At 40.9% G+C, this 13,515-nt stretch overlaps 1 protein-coding gene across 3 annotated transcripts in view; it reads left to right on the forward strand.

The window, feature by feature from the left end:
- MAGI1 (membrane associated guanylate kinase, WW and PDZ domain containing 1) overlaps positions 1 to 13,515 on the forward strand; it is a 617,596-nt gene that overhangs the window by 536,759 nt on the left and 67,322 nt on the right. For all 3 annotated transcript variants that reach the window (XM_065886130.1, XM_065886131.1, XM_065886132.1), the window contains exons 11-12: positions 500 to 682; positions 1,200 to 1,820. In XM_065886130.1, coding sequence (XP_065742202.1) covers positions 500 to 682; positions 1,200 to 1,820 — 804 coding nt within the window. The remainder of the gene's footprint in view (positions 1 to 499; positions 683 to 1,199; positions 1,821 to 13,515) is intronic.

A 13,515-nucleotide genomic window follows, 5' to 3' on the forward strand; every position in this document is an offset into this window, starting at 1 on the left:
TATCTATTTAGTTTGAGAATGAATTTTCTGTTTGTCTGAAAGCTAAAGTTTTTGCTCAATTGGTTTTATAAGTGGAAGCCAAGCACAAGGCAATATATTGGAAGCCATACTGGAAAATATAAACGATGACAAAACAGAAGACACCAAGCAAAGACCCGCTCCTCTTTCTCTGAAGAACTTCATGTAGTTCGCTGTCAGACTACATGAACTAAAATTAGGGATCCATGTCAGATGATGGACACCAATGTCATCCTTCTCTTACATTTTCTTTTGGATCTTTGTGCTGACGCACTATGTACCCTAGCACCCTCCTTACACAAAGGGGCCTAGGAACTCCCTTAGTACTGAAATCAAGAGAGGACTTTCTTAGGGCACCTTTGTGCCCACATGCCCCAGCACAGGAGCTTGGAGAAGTTAGCTCTAAGTTCTTATCATTTCTTAGTTAATTCATCTTTTCACTCTTGGTGGTGTTCCTTATACATTTCTTGTTTTAATCCAGGCAAACCCTTTTTTACACGAAACCCTTCAGAGTTGAAAGGCAAATTTATTCACACGAAGCTGCGGAAAAGCAGTCGTGGCTTTGGCTTCACGGTCGTTGGAGGGGATGAGCCTGACGAGTTTCTGCAGATCAAGAGCTTGGTCCTAGATGGTCCCGCCGCGTTGGACGGCAAGATGGAAACAGGTATGAGACACCACACGGTCCTGTGTGGTCAGGACCAGATGACACCATGATTTCATAAGTTTGTAAGTGTCCTTTAGAAACTTGGCGAATGAACAAGGTTCCTGCACTAAGTAAATGCATTCCCTGGTATAAATGAAAAGTTTTGAAGCATTTTAACATTTCCCCATTTTGGGGAACTGTTAGGGTGCTGTTGAGTACAGTAAGGCAGTAATTTACTAAAAATGTAGATCTATTTGAATAAATGAATTCTCACCTTGGTTTTTTATAGTGAGAATTTTTTTCAGAAGAAAGCTCCAGTGTTCTTTCAATGATCATTATATTCTCATTAGCAGGGAAGACACTAGATGCTACAAAAATGCCTGATTAGCATAAAATAACTAATAGAAGCAGTCTCTTTGTGCTTTACGGTACTACCCCCAAACAGTTTCAGTTCAGCTTCCTATTGGTAGGATTTGATAGTATAAAATTGATATAACTTTTCTGGGCACTGTGTTTTTAACCGTCAACTCTTTTGCAGGAGATGTGATTGTGAGTGTGAATGACACCTGTGTTTTGGGACACACGCACGCACAAGTTGTGAAAATCTTCCAGTCCATTCCCATCGGTGCCAGCGTGGACCTTGAACTCTGCCGAGGTTATCCATTGCCTTTTGACCCAGATGACCCCAACACGAGTTTAGTGACCTCTGTGGCCATTTTGGATAAAGAACCAATTATTGTGAATGGGCAAGAGACCTATGACTCGCCGGCTAGTCACAGTAGTAAAACAGGCAAAGTCAATGGCATGAAGGACGCCAGGCCAAGCAGCCCTGCAGACTTGGCTTCAAACGGTTCCCATGGTTACCCCAATGACACTGTCTCTTTGGCTTCCTCCATAGCCACTCAGCCAGAACTCATAACTGTTCATATAGTCAAAGGGCCAATGGGCTTTGGTTTTACTATTGCGGACAGTCCTGGAGGTGGCGGCCAAAGAGTGAAACAGATTGTCGACAGTCCAAGGTGCCGAGGCCTGAAGGAAGGGGATCTTATAGTGGAAGTTAATAAGAAGAACGTGCAGGCTCTGACTCACAACCAAGTTGTGGACATGCTGATCGAATGTCCAAAGGGAAGTGAGGTCACATTGTTAGTGCAACGAGGAGGTATGTAGATTTATTATCTTTCATTGTTTTTAAACCCAAATCCATTATTGTACTTACTGGTTATCAGGTAGCTGTTTGGTGCTTTCTGAATGTCTGTTCCTTTAAGATCATTTTTATTTAAATATTCGGAAATGCCTTCAAAATGCCTTCTGATTTCTCTAAATGCTAACCTCTTTAGAATAAAGGTTATGTTTATACTTTATGTATTTATACAAAGGGACATGCAGCTAGAGTGATACTGTTACCGAAAGTGGGGTCTGGCTGCCTGCCACTCAAAAGCTAATAAAGAGGCAAGGTTGGTGGAAAGGAAAGTTTGTTTCATTTCAGAGGAGGACAACCTGGGGGGAGGGGGGACTCATGTCCAAAGGCCAATTCCCCTGCAGCAGACAGTCAGTGGGCAAGAGTTTATAGCCAGGGTGGGGAGGGTTACCTGCAGAAACAGCACAGTCAGCTCCGACCGTCATCTTGAAATTGGCCAAGCAGTGGTCGGACCAGCGTCATCGTGATTGTTTCAAGTACAGTTAGTCTTCAGTTCCAGGGTGACTTTGTTCCCATTTCCTTGAGGCCTGTTCTCAGAACTGTGGCAGCTTCTGTCATGGCTGCAGTCTGGTCATCATGTAGTTAGCTTCTTCCACCTGGTGTGGGTTTCTGTATCTACAAACCAGCTCAAAGGATATGGCTGTGAATGTTTAGCCCTTGAGAAGGAACTAAAGGTCCCTCACTTTGCTTAATGACTAAACTGTTATTATTTGGTTCTGTTTGACCGTTTTCCTTAGCTTCTGCATTTTCTCACTTCTCTGATTAAACTTATTGAGTAAAGTTTTACTATAGACAAAAGGCAGGTGGAGGACATGGTGGGGAAAGGACCATAGGGTCCTGCTCTGTTTCAATACCTTTAAATGTAAATCAGACTGTGCCTTTTAAAACCCATTAAGCTTTGAAAACCTTTATCTTTTAATTCTCCTGAACCTGGTCGACGCAGTGTGCATGCAAAACGTGGCTCTCGGCCACTCTTCCAGCGTCGTCTCACACTCCTGTCCCTTCCTCACCGTGCTTGGCCACCTGGCTTCTTTTCTGTAGTGCCTTCACTACTCTACACCCTTCTGTCTCAGGGCCTTTGCACTTTCTGTTTCCACTGCTTGGAAGACTCTTTTCCCCAGCTCTTCACTTGGCTGGCTCGGTCTCATTCAGGGCTCCTCCTGAGAGAGGGCTTCTCCGATTACTTATCTGAAGTAGCCCCCAGCACTCCTATGTAATCTCTGCTTCATCACCCCACTTCTTAATAGCTTTTATCATGATCATTATTATCACAAGCCATTGTTCTGTATATTTATTTTTCTTTGTTCCTCTCTCTTTTTCTTTTTTTTTTATTGGAGTATAGTTTTTAAAATTTTTATTGGAGTATAGTTGATTTACAATGTTATGTCAGTTTCAGGCGTACCGCAAAGTGAATCTGTTATACATGTACATATATCCACTCTTTTTTAGATTCTTTTCCCATATAGGTCATGACAGAGTATTGAGTAGAGTTCCCTGTGCTGTACAGTAGGTCCTTATTGGTTATCTACTTTATATATAGTAGTGTCTATATGTCAATCCCAATCTTTCAATTTATCCCTCCGCCAACCTTACCCCTGGGAATCATAAGTTTATTTTCTACATCTGTAAATCTATTTCTGTTTTGTAGATAAGTTCATTTGTACCCTTTGTTTTTAGATTCCACATATAAGCGATATCATATGATATTTGTCTTTCTCTGACTTCACTCAGTGTGACAATCTCTAGGTCCATCCAAGTTGCTGCAAATGGCATTATTTTGTTCTTTTTTATGACTAATATTCCATTGTGTATATGTACCACATCTTCTTTATCCATTCCTCTGTTGATGGGCACTTAGGTTGCTTCTGTGTCCTGGCTATCGTAAATAGCACTGCAATGAACATTGGGGTGCATGTATCTTTTTGAATTATGGTTTTCTCCAGATATATGCCCAAGAATGGGATTGCTGGATCAGATGGTAGCTCTATGTTTAGTTTTTTAAGGAACCTGCATACTGTTCTCCATAGTGGCTCTACCGGTTTACATTCCCACCAACAGTGTAGGACAGTTCCCTTTACTCTCTATTTTTCATTCAAATATAAGCTCCATAAAGCCAGAGCCCACCTCTGCATGTTGACAGCTGTATCCCCAGTACTTAACACAGTACCTGACTCGCGCTAGCTGTTCATGAATGAATAGGGAATGAATGGATATGTGATTATTTGTATTTGGCAGCAACAACGGCTCCACCAATCGTATCAAAAACATCTCAGCATACGCACATTTTAATGAAGCAGTTATGGATCTCAGAGAAGTGGGGTATTCTAAATCCTGAGACAGTTGGCTTTCTTTCCCCTGCCAGCAACCCCCCACCTCTGCGCCACCGGAACTCCCAGGACCTCACACTGAGAAACATTTTACGCCTGTTGAAATGTCTTGCTCCTGGGTCTGTATTTGCGACTAATCTTGATTGATTACCTCCCACAATGAGCCTGAGTTTGGTCATTTCCTTGACCCTTGCCAATAGGATGTGTTTCATGCACAGAGTATTCTGACCCTCTGAAAAGAGATCAGGACCCAGACTTCTATTTCCTCTCGGTTTCATTGAGACAGAAAAGCTTGTTTATGTCACAACAGCCATGTCCTCGGGCTCTCGTGAATCACAATGCTCAGTCCACCCTTCTTGAACAGGTGTAAAACCCATTTGCAGATTTTTTTTTTTTTTGCAGATTTTATTATTATTATTTTTTTAATTTTTATTTATTTATTTATTTACTTGTGGTACGCGGGCCTCTCACTGTTGTGGCCTCTCCCGTTGTTGAGCACAGGCTCCGGACACGCAGGCTCAGCGGCCATGGCTCACGGGCCCAGCCGCTCTGCGGCACGTGGGATCTTCCCGCACCGGGGCACGAACCCGTGTCCCCTGCATTGGCAGGCAGACTCTCAACCACTGCGCCACCAGGGAAGCCCCAGATTTTATGTTTTTAAAAGTTATTTCTACCAATAAAATTTTGAAGCTTCTTCTTATACCTAGACCACTTGACTGCACAGGTCATTTTGTTTTAAACAGCGACCAAGATGTGGTAGGAAGTGACTTGAGGTTAAGGACGAGGAGGAGAGGGAGGGGGTGGGGTGATGGCCCCTGCACGGACAGACCAGCGAGCAGTTTACAAAGCGCTTTTCAAACCTAGACATACCTCTCATGTCATTTTTACCACATCCCTGAAAAGGAATGTACCAGCCAACAGTAGGATTGAGAAGTTCACCTGGCTTCTTTGGTTTCCAGTCTAGTGCTCTGCCCTACTTAACCCTGAACACCACTGATTTTTGCACAATTGCTGGTTTCAGTGGCCAGCAACTTGGAAACTTTTAAGTAGTTCTTGGTACATCAGGGCATCTCTGATTCAGCCACTGCTCATTTGACATCACAAATCACCCTGCTCTCCTTCTTCATTTATTTGCTCCTTCGTTTCTTTTGTCATTTTGTTCACTTTTTCTTTTCCATTCACTTCACTTTTAAGGAGACCAAAAAGTAAAGTCTCATTGTAGTTTACTGACTTACAGTGGTTACTGGAGCCATATTGTAATGAATTTGCCCAAATTGGCAAACAACTCATTATAAAAATATACCCCTTGATTTCAAATATGTTTACATTTTCTCTTCTTAATTCCTAAGACCTTCTTTTGGTTAATGCCATTATATTTTATAACATTAAATTAATAAGGGTAGATCCAGAATATATTGCCACATTAGTCAACATCTACATAGTTTATTCCAGAACCTGAGTAATTTAAAATCACTGTAACATCAGCAGTGTTTAAAATATGCCATATGCCTTATGTTTGATTTATGTGTCAGATAGAAAGTTTGTACATCTGCACTTGGCAAGCTAACACCAGCTACTATTAATCTTTCTAGAAAGCATATAAATGTATTTGTTTCTGCCATACATCATTACTTGAATTGGGGCTGGCATTTTAATCATTCCTCTTGTATGATGGCGGTGTAAATGAGAAGGTTTGATGATCGTTTAGGATAGAGGCTAGGTTAAATGAGAAAGTAAATGGCCACTTCACTGATTCTTTCTAATGAATTTTATTTCTATCATAACTCCTGGTAAGCAGATTGATAAACTCATTAAGTCTACACCTCTCTTGACTCTCAGGAATAAATATCTCAAAGGTGGGGCTTTCTGTGCTTTAAAGAACTAGTGTTTTCTACTTTGGGGCAGAACTTAGCTACATTTGTATTTTGGTTTTCACTCTTAACTCCCACGCTCATTTTTTATTTTTGTTCTGGTCGAAATCAGGTGCATTTTGGTTTTTAGCATTTTTTTTTCTTTAATCCCCCTCCCACCAATGGAAGTAAGTAGAGGTTGAAATATCATTTGTAAATTTCCAGAGACAGTTTCCTAGGTCAGGCTTGGGCTTGCTGGGGTGTCTATCCATAGCCCTGGCAGCTGGGACCATTACTTATTTGTTTACAAGTGTCTTCTTTATAAACATGCCTGCCTATGGATGTCACTCAAGTTCTTAAAGGGCAGCGCCTCCTTCCTGTGCCTGGCTGCCCATCTTCCCATGGTAAGTCCTTTCCTCCTCCTCCCTCTGCTGGCCAGTAAGGAGAATGCCTTCTATTTTTCTTAACTTTTCAGATGGCATTTGCATTCAGACAGCCCATCACCTGACACCAGTGTGAGTCTAGAGGCTTTTTTAAGCGTTTGGAAATCATGCTAGAAGGTGATTACTATTGTTTTGAATATATTTTTTTTAATTTACAAAAGATGTAGAATTTGTTCCATAAAGCTTTTTTTACTTTAAAAGAGGGAGTGGGACTTCCCTGGTGGTTCAGTGGTTAAGACTTTGCCTTCCAATGCAGGGGTTACGAGTTGGATCCCTGGTCAGGGAGCTAAGATCCCACATGCCTCACAGCCAAAAAACCAAAACATAAAACAGAAGCAATATTGTAACAAATTCAGACTTCCCTAGTGGCACAGTGGTTGGGAGTCCACCTGCCAATGCAGGGGACACGGGTTTGATCCCTGGTCTGGGAGAATCCCACATGCCACAGAGCAACTAAGCCTGTGCGCCACAACTACTGAGCCTGTGCTCTGGAGCCCGAAAGCCACAGCTACTGAGCCCGCGTGCCACAGCTACTGAAGCCCGTGCGCCTAGAGCCTGTGCTCTGCAACAAGAGAAACCACCACAATGAGAAGCCCGCGCATTGCAATGAAGAATATCCCCCACTCACTGCAACTAGAGGAAGCCCATGTGCAGCAATGAAGACCCAATGCAGCCAAAAATAATTAATTTAAAAAAATATTGTAACAAATTCAATAAAGACTTTAAAAATGGTTTTTAAAAAAAAAGAAAGAAAAAGAAAAGGGGTTATATTGGGTTTTCTCTGGTGGCGCAGTGGATAAGACTCCCAGCTCCCAATGCAAGGGGCCCAGGTTTGACCCCTGGTTGGGGAACTAGATCCCACATGCATGCCACAACTAAGTCTGTGAGCCACAACTAAGGAGCCCGCCTGCCGCAACTAAGACCCCATGCGACCAAATAAATAAATAATTTTTTTAAAGGGGATTATATTATATGTAGCATAACTACCTGTGCCCCCTGTGTATTTTGTATATTTGGCTAATTTATACCTAGTGGGAGGTATGACACTCTTGAAGATCTCATTTGGGGTGGAGTCAGAATACCCTGTTTTAAAAGACAATTTGGAATACTTTATGAAAGTGGAGAATGTGTGTTTTACTTTAGAGAGAACAAGTGTACTGAAGAAAACGCTGAACTAGAGGTTCCAGGAGCCTGCCTCTAGTTCAAACTGTGCCCATAGCTCCTCTGTACCTCTGACTGGGTTACAACTCTTGCCCTGAGACTCATTTCTTTATCCAAAAAAAATGGATATTTTGCACTAGCTCATCTTTAGGGTGACCCCTGCTAACTCTAATTTTATGCCAAAAAATGGCCTCATTGATGTGTAGGAGAAAGACCACAAGATTCGAGAGTCAGACAATACGAGTTCAAATTGCAACTCCTGCCTTTATTCCCTTTGTGACCGTAGGCAAGTCATCTGAAAAAATGTAGCATTTGTGCCAATTCCTGACCTAGAAGCAGTCACATGATAAATCAGTGGTGTTTTACTGATATCCTCTAGTATCAGAAGCCACTGGGTATGGTGGATTTCTTTTTTAAAAAAGAAAAAACAAACTCCAGCGTGTACCTGCAGAATTTTAATTTCAGTGCATGATGAGCAGGCACCTGTATTTTTTTTAGAAGCTGCACTGGCAATGCTGATGTAAAATCAGAATTGCAATCAGTTTTAGGCTTCTGCCCTCGTCGTCCCTTCTCATTTTGATTCTGTGACATATAACTTGAGAGTGAAATAAGTTTATAACTTAACAGTTATTTTCATTTCTAAGTAATTTCTTCTTTTAAAGTCTGATTTCTAAGCAACAAGTTTCTCCATCTTCCCTAAGATCCATTGCAGCTCCCAAATCTGACATGTTTCTACTTCAGAGGAGGATAGAAAGGAAGACTTGGTCTCAGAGTTGCTTCTTTTGAACACAACACTCCAGTGGCTTTTACTGATCACAACAGAATTAGAAGTGATGCTTTGTATACTGAGTGCGCTTGTCAGGGTACTAAGTAATTTTAGGATCTGAATATAAAGTAGTGAAATGTTAGGATTCCTGGAGGGGAGGACTATATCCAACTTGCACTTTTGTATCCCTGGCACGTCATGGGGAACCTGGCATGTGGTAAGGTCTTAGTAAATACTAGCTGGATAAATTAAACTTTCTCTGCAAGTCACATTAGGAAATTAATTATATAGTTTTGTAGTCACTCTTCACAACTTCAGAAAGATAAAAAAGAGATGTTAAAAGGCAAAATGAAATATGAAAATCATGGTAGTGATAGTAATAATGTTACAATAATCATTGATTACTTATTATGTACCAGGATTGTAACCATGGTACAAGCAATATATACATGTACAGACAGGCAGAAATAAAACCTCACGACATCCCACTCTTGTGACCACATTGGAACCATCCATTTGCAGTGTGATTCTGAATAGGACCCTGTGGGAAATGAAGGCAGTGATTAGTAGGAAAAAGAAAAAGTGAAGGAATTGCTTTTGTTGAGGTGTTGAGATTCCACAGCTGAATTTGCTTAGTATAAAGCAAAAGAGAAATTTCTGGTTTAGTTGGGAAGCATGTATAAGACTCCTCCTTGGTTCAAGGATTTGTAATACATAAAAACATTAAACGCTTCTGCAATGTGCCAGGTGTAGTTGGTTCTAAACATTTTACATATAATTCAAGAGCCCTCTGAGGTGACTAAAACCTTACCTCCACTTTAGAGGAGAGGGTGCTGAGCCCCAGAGAAGCTCAGTGATTTACCCAGAATCACACAGCTGATAAATGCAAGCTAGGATTTGAACCGAGGAATTCTAGTTCCAGAGACTGATCTCTTACCCACCATGCTAAGCAGCCCCCTGGCTTGTAGATGAAAAGCTCCAATACCATTAAGGAGTACATCTTATACATGAAAGAATGAGTAAGGTCTGCAGTCCGTGGCAAATTAATGCCACTTAATTTTCATCCATATTTGCTGATGATAGTTCATTAAATCGTCATCGATGCACACAGGGAAAGCAATATCTAATCTCATCATCCAAGCATGTGATTAGCATTAGCTCTTCTTTGCGTGTGTTTTTCCACGTCTGAAATGATGCAAAGCCGTCATAATTAGAACCGCGCTGCCGGAGAGTTGAACCTGGGTGATCAGGTGCCTCTTTTCTCTTTGCCCTCTGGTCATGAACTGGAGAATGAATTGCAAATTGCACTGCTTAAGTGTTTGACTGCCAGAATCTCTTCAGTTGAGCTGCAGGGCCTCGGAAAGGAGAATTCAGGATGCTGGCAGAGTGTTATCCTAATAGTGGTGGGGTCTGTGTATTCACGTCAGCACGTCCCATCTATTCCCCCTCCTCTGTCGTGTCATCTTCCCACCTCTTCCCCGGCCTCTGCCGTCCATCATGTGGCACCTGGCCTTGCTGTGGCCTTCCAACAGGTCTCAAGGCTTCCTCTAGTCCATTCTCCGGCTAGAGTGATTTAAAGTCAATTGGATCCAGTCGCTGCTCATGTCAGGATGACGTCCGGTCATTCAGAGTAAACTCCAAAGTCCTGTGTCACAGACAAGCACTTGCTCTTTCTTCTGTGTATTTCCTGTCACAGAGAGCCAGGGAGCTTTCTCACTCCTGCCCTTGAGGCTTCTGCTCAAAGGTCCTTTCCTTCTGCTGCTCTGCCTTTCTGCCTGCTCTGACCGCTCCGTAGAAAAGAAAAGAGCGTCCACCGCCATCATGCTCTGCTCTGTTCTTCTTTCTCAGGCCGTGGACGCTTCTTTGTGGTCTCTGTGAGAGTAGGGACTGGGTCTCAATCATTATTTGATCCCCACCACCTAAAATCATGCCTGGCACATTCAGAAAATCATCTGTATTGAAGGAAAACTGTGAATTAATGCAAGGCCCTTTGTTTTCATAAATGCTCATCATCCTTTAGAGAACTTTCTGGGGTGAGAGCTTATCATTAGAGCTGGGGAAACAGGCAGCGGGAGATGGACCACCTCGAAAATCACACAGCATGAAGGTGAGACAGCCTGACTTCCAGCCCAGTTTTGTTGGCCTGTAAAGCCCATGCCCTTTGTCACAGGCTGTTCTAAATGACAAGGAAAAAATGATACAAATAAACTTATATACAAAACAGAAATAGACCCACAGACATAGAAAACAAACTCAAGGTTACCAAACACAACATTGTAAATCACCTCTACTTCAATTAAATAAATAAATAAATAAATAAATAAAATGACAAGGAAATGCATTTCGTGGCAGTGGATCATGTTGGTCCAATTAAGCCTGTTCTCCAGGTCCAGTGCAGTAGTCACTCTCCACGTGTGGCTATTTAATTAATTAAAGCTAAATACGATGTAAAATTTAGTCCAACCGGCCCCGTTTCAAGAACCGAATAGCCACATGTGGCCAATGGCTGCTATATTGGACAGTGCAGTTATAGAACCTTTCCACCCTCATAAAAAATGCTGTTGGACTTTGCTGCTCGGGAGATTTTGATTATTTTGCCCTCAAAAGTGATATGTTGCATGTCCTTTATTTTACTCTTTCTCTTATATGCCTTTGATAGAAGAAAAATATGGAATTGAAGGCAACTTTATGGTTAATACATTTCTTTTTATACAGATAATGATAATAATAGGTCCTATTTATTAAATTCTTTCCATGTGTAGGTACTGCTCTAAGCTCTTTACATGTGTTAACTGGATGTTAGGGGCTCACAAGGAATTGAGACTCAGAGAACATGAAAGACTTGTAAAGTATTAGTACTAGGGCGATCTGCTCTGTCCTAATCCTGAGACAGCTCATCAACTTTTAATGGGGATTATAGGGCTTCCACCTGGCCAGGAAGTATCTCATCTTTAATCCTGGACTGAGGTTAAGGAGCTTAACTTAAATTATTTTATTATGTAAAGTATCTTTACTCTAAAAAGAGGAAGAAACTTTTTTTTTGAATTTTATTTTATTTTTTTAATACAGCAGGTTCTTATTAGTTATCCATTTTATACATATTAGTGTATATATATCAATCCAATCTCCCAATTCATCCCACCACCCCCCTCTACCAACGTGCTTTCCCCCCTTGGTATCCATACGTTTGTTCTCTACATCTGTGTCTCATTTCTGCCTTGCAAACCGGTTCATCTGTACCACTTTTCTAGATTCCACATATATGAATTAATATACGATATTTGTTTTTCTCTTTCTGACTTACTTCACTCTGTATGACAGTCTCTGGGTCCATCCATGTCTCTACAAATGACTCAATTTCGTTCCTTTTTATGGCTGAGTAATACTGCATTGTACCTATGTACCACACCTTCTTTATACATTTGTCTGTCGATGGGCATTTAGGTTGCTTCCATGATCTGGCTATTGTAAATAGTGCTGAAATGAGTATTGGGGCACATGTGTCTTTTTGAATTATGGTTTTTTCTGGGTATATGCCCAGTAGTGGGATTGCTGGGTCATACGGTAATTCTATTTTTAGTTTTTTAAGGAACCTCCATACTGTTCTCCATAGTGGCTGTATCAATTTACATTCCCGTCAACAGTGCAAGAGGGTTCCCTTTTCGCCACACCCTCTCCAGCGTTTATTGTTTGTAGATTTTCTGATGATGGCCATTCTGACCAGTGTGAGGTGATACCTCATTGTAGTTTTGATTTGCATTTTTCTAATAATTAGTGATGTTGAGCAGCTTTTCATGTGCCTCTTGGCCATCTGTATGTCTTCTTTGGAGAAATGTCTGTTTAGGTCTTCTGCCCATTTTTTGATTGGGTTGTTTGTTTTTTTAATATTGAACTGCATGAGCTGTTTATATATTTTGGAGATTAATCCTTTGTCTGTCGATTCACTTGCAAATATTTTCTCCCATTCTGAGGGATGTCTTTTCATCTTGTTTATAGTTTCCTTTGCTGTGCAACAGGTTTTAAGTTTCACTAGGTCCCATTTGTTTATTTTTGTCTTTATTTCCATTACTCTAGGAGGTTGGTCAAAAAAGTTCTTGCTGTGATTTATGTCAGAGTGTTCTTCCTATGTTTTCCACTAAGAGATTTATAGTGTCCAGCCTTACATTTAGGTCTGTAATCCATTTTGAGTTTATTTTTGTGTATGGTGTTAGGGAGTGTTCTAATTTCATTCTTTTACATGTAGCTGTCCAGTTGTCCCAGCACCACTTATTGAAGAGTCTGTCTTTTCTCCATTGTATATCCTTGCATACTTGGTCATAGACTAGTTGACCATATGTGTGTAGGTTTATCTCTGGGCTTTCTATCCTGTTCCATTGATCTATATTTCTGTTTTTGTGCCAGTACCATATTGTCTTGATTACTGTAGCTTTGTAGTATGGTCTGAAGTCAGGGAGTCTGATTCCTCCAGCTCCCTTTTTTTCCCCTCAAGATTGCTTTGGCTATTTGGGGTCTTTTGTGTCTCCATACAAATTGTAAGATTTTTTATTCTAGTAATCTGATAGGAATTGCATGAATCTGTAGATTGCTTTGGGTAATATAGTCATTTTCAAAATATTGATTCTTCCAATGCAAGAACATGGTATATCTCTCCATCTGTTTGTGTCATCTTTGATTTCTTTCATCAGCATCTTATAGTTTTCTGAGTACAAGTCTTTAGCCTCCTCAGGTAGGTTTATTCCTAGGTATTTTATTCTTTTCGTTGCAATGGTGAATGGGATTGTTTCCTTAATTTCTCTTTCTGATCTTTCATTGTTAGTGTGTAGGAATGCAAGCGATTTCTGTGCATTAATTTTGTATCCTGCAACTTTACCAGATTCATTGATGAGCTCTAGTAGTTTTCTGGTAGCATTTTTAGGATTCTGTATGTATAGTACCATGTCATCTGCAAACAGTGACAGTTTTACTTCTTCTTTTCCAATTTGGATTCCTTTTATTTCTTTTTCTTCTCTGATTGCCATGGCTAGGAGTTCCAAAACTATGTTGAATAATAGCGGTGAGAATGGCCAGTCTTGTCTTGTTCCTGATCTTAGAAGAAATGCTTTCAGTTTT

The sequence above is a fragment of the Phocoena phocoena genome, chromosome 10 (genome assembly GCF_963924675.1).
Source record: "Phocoena phocoena chromosome 10, mPhoPho1.1, whole genome shotgun sequence".
Taxonomy (NCBI): domain Eukaryota; kingdom Metazoa; phylum Chordata; class Mammalia; order Artiodactyla; family Phocoenidae; genus Phocoena; species Phocoena phocoena.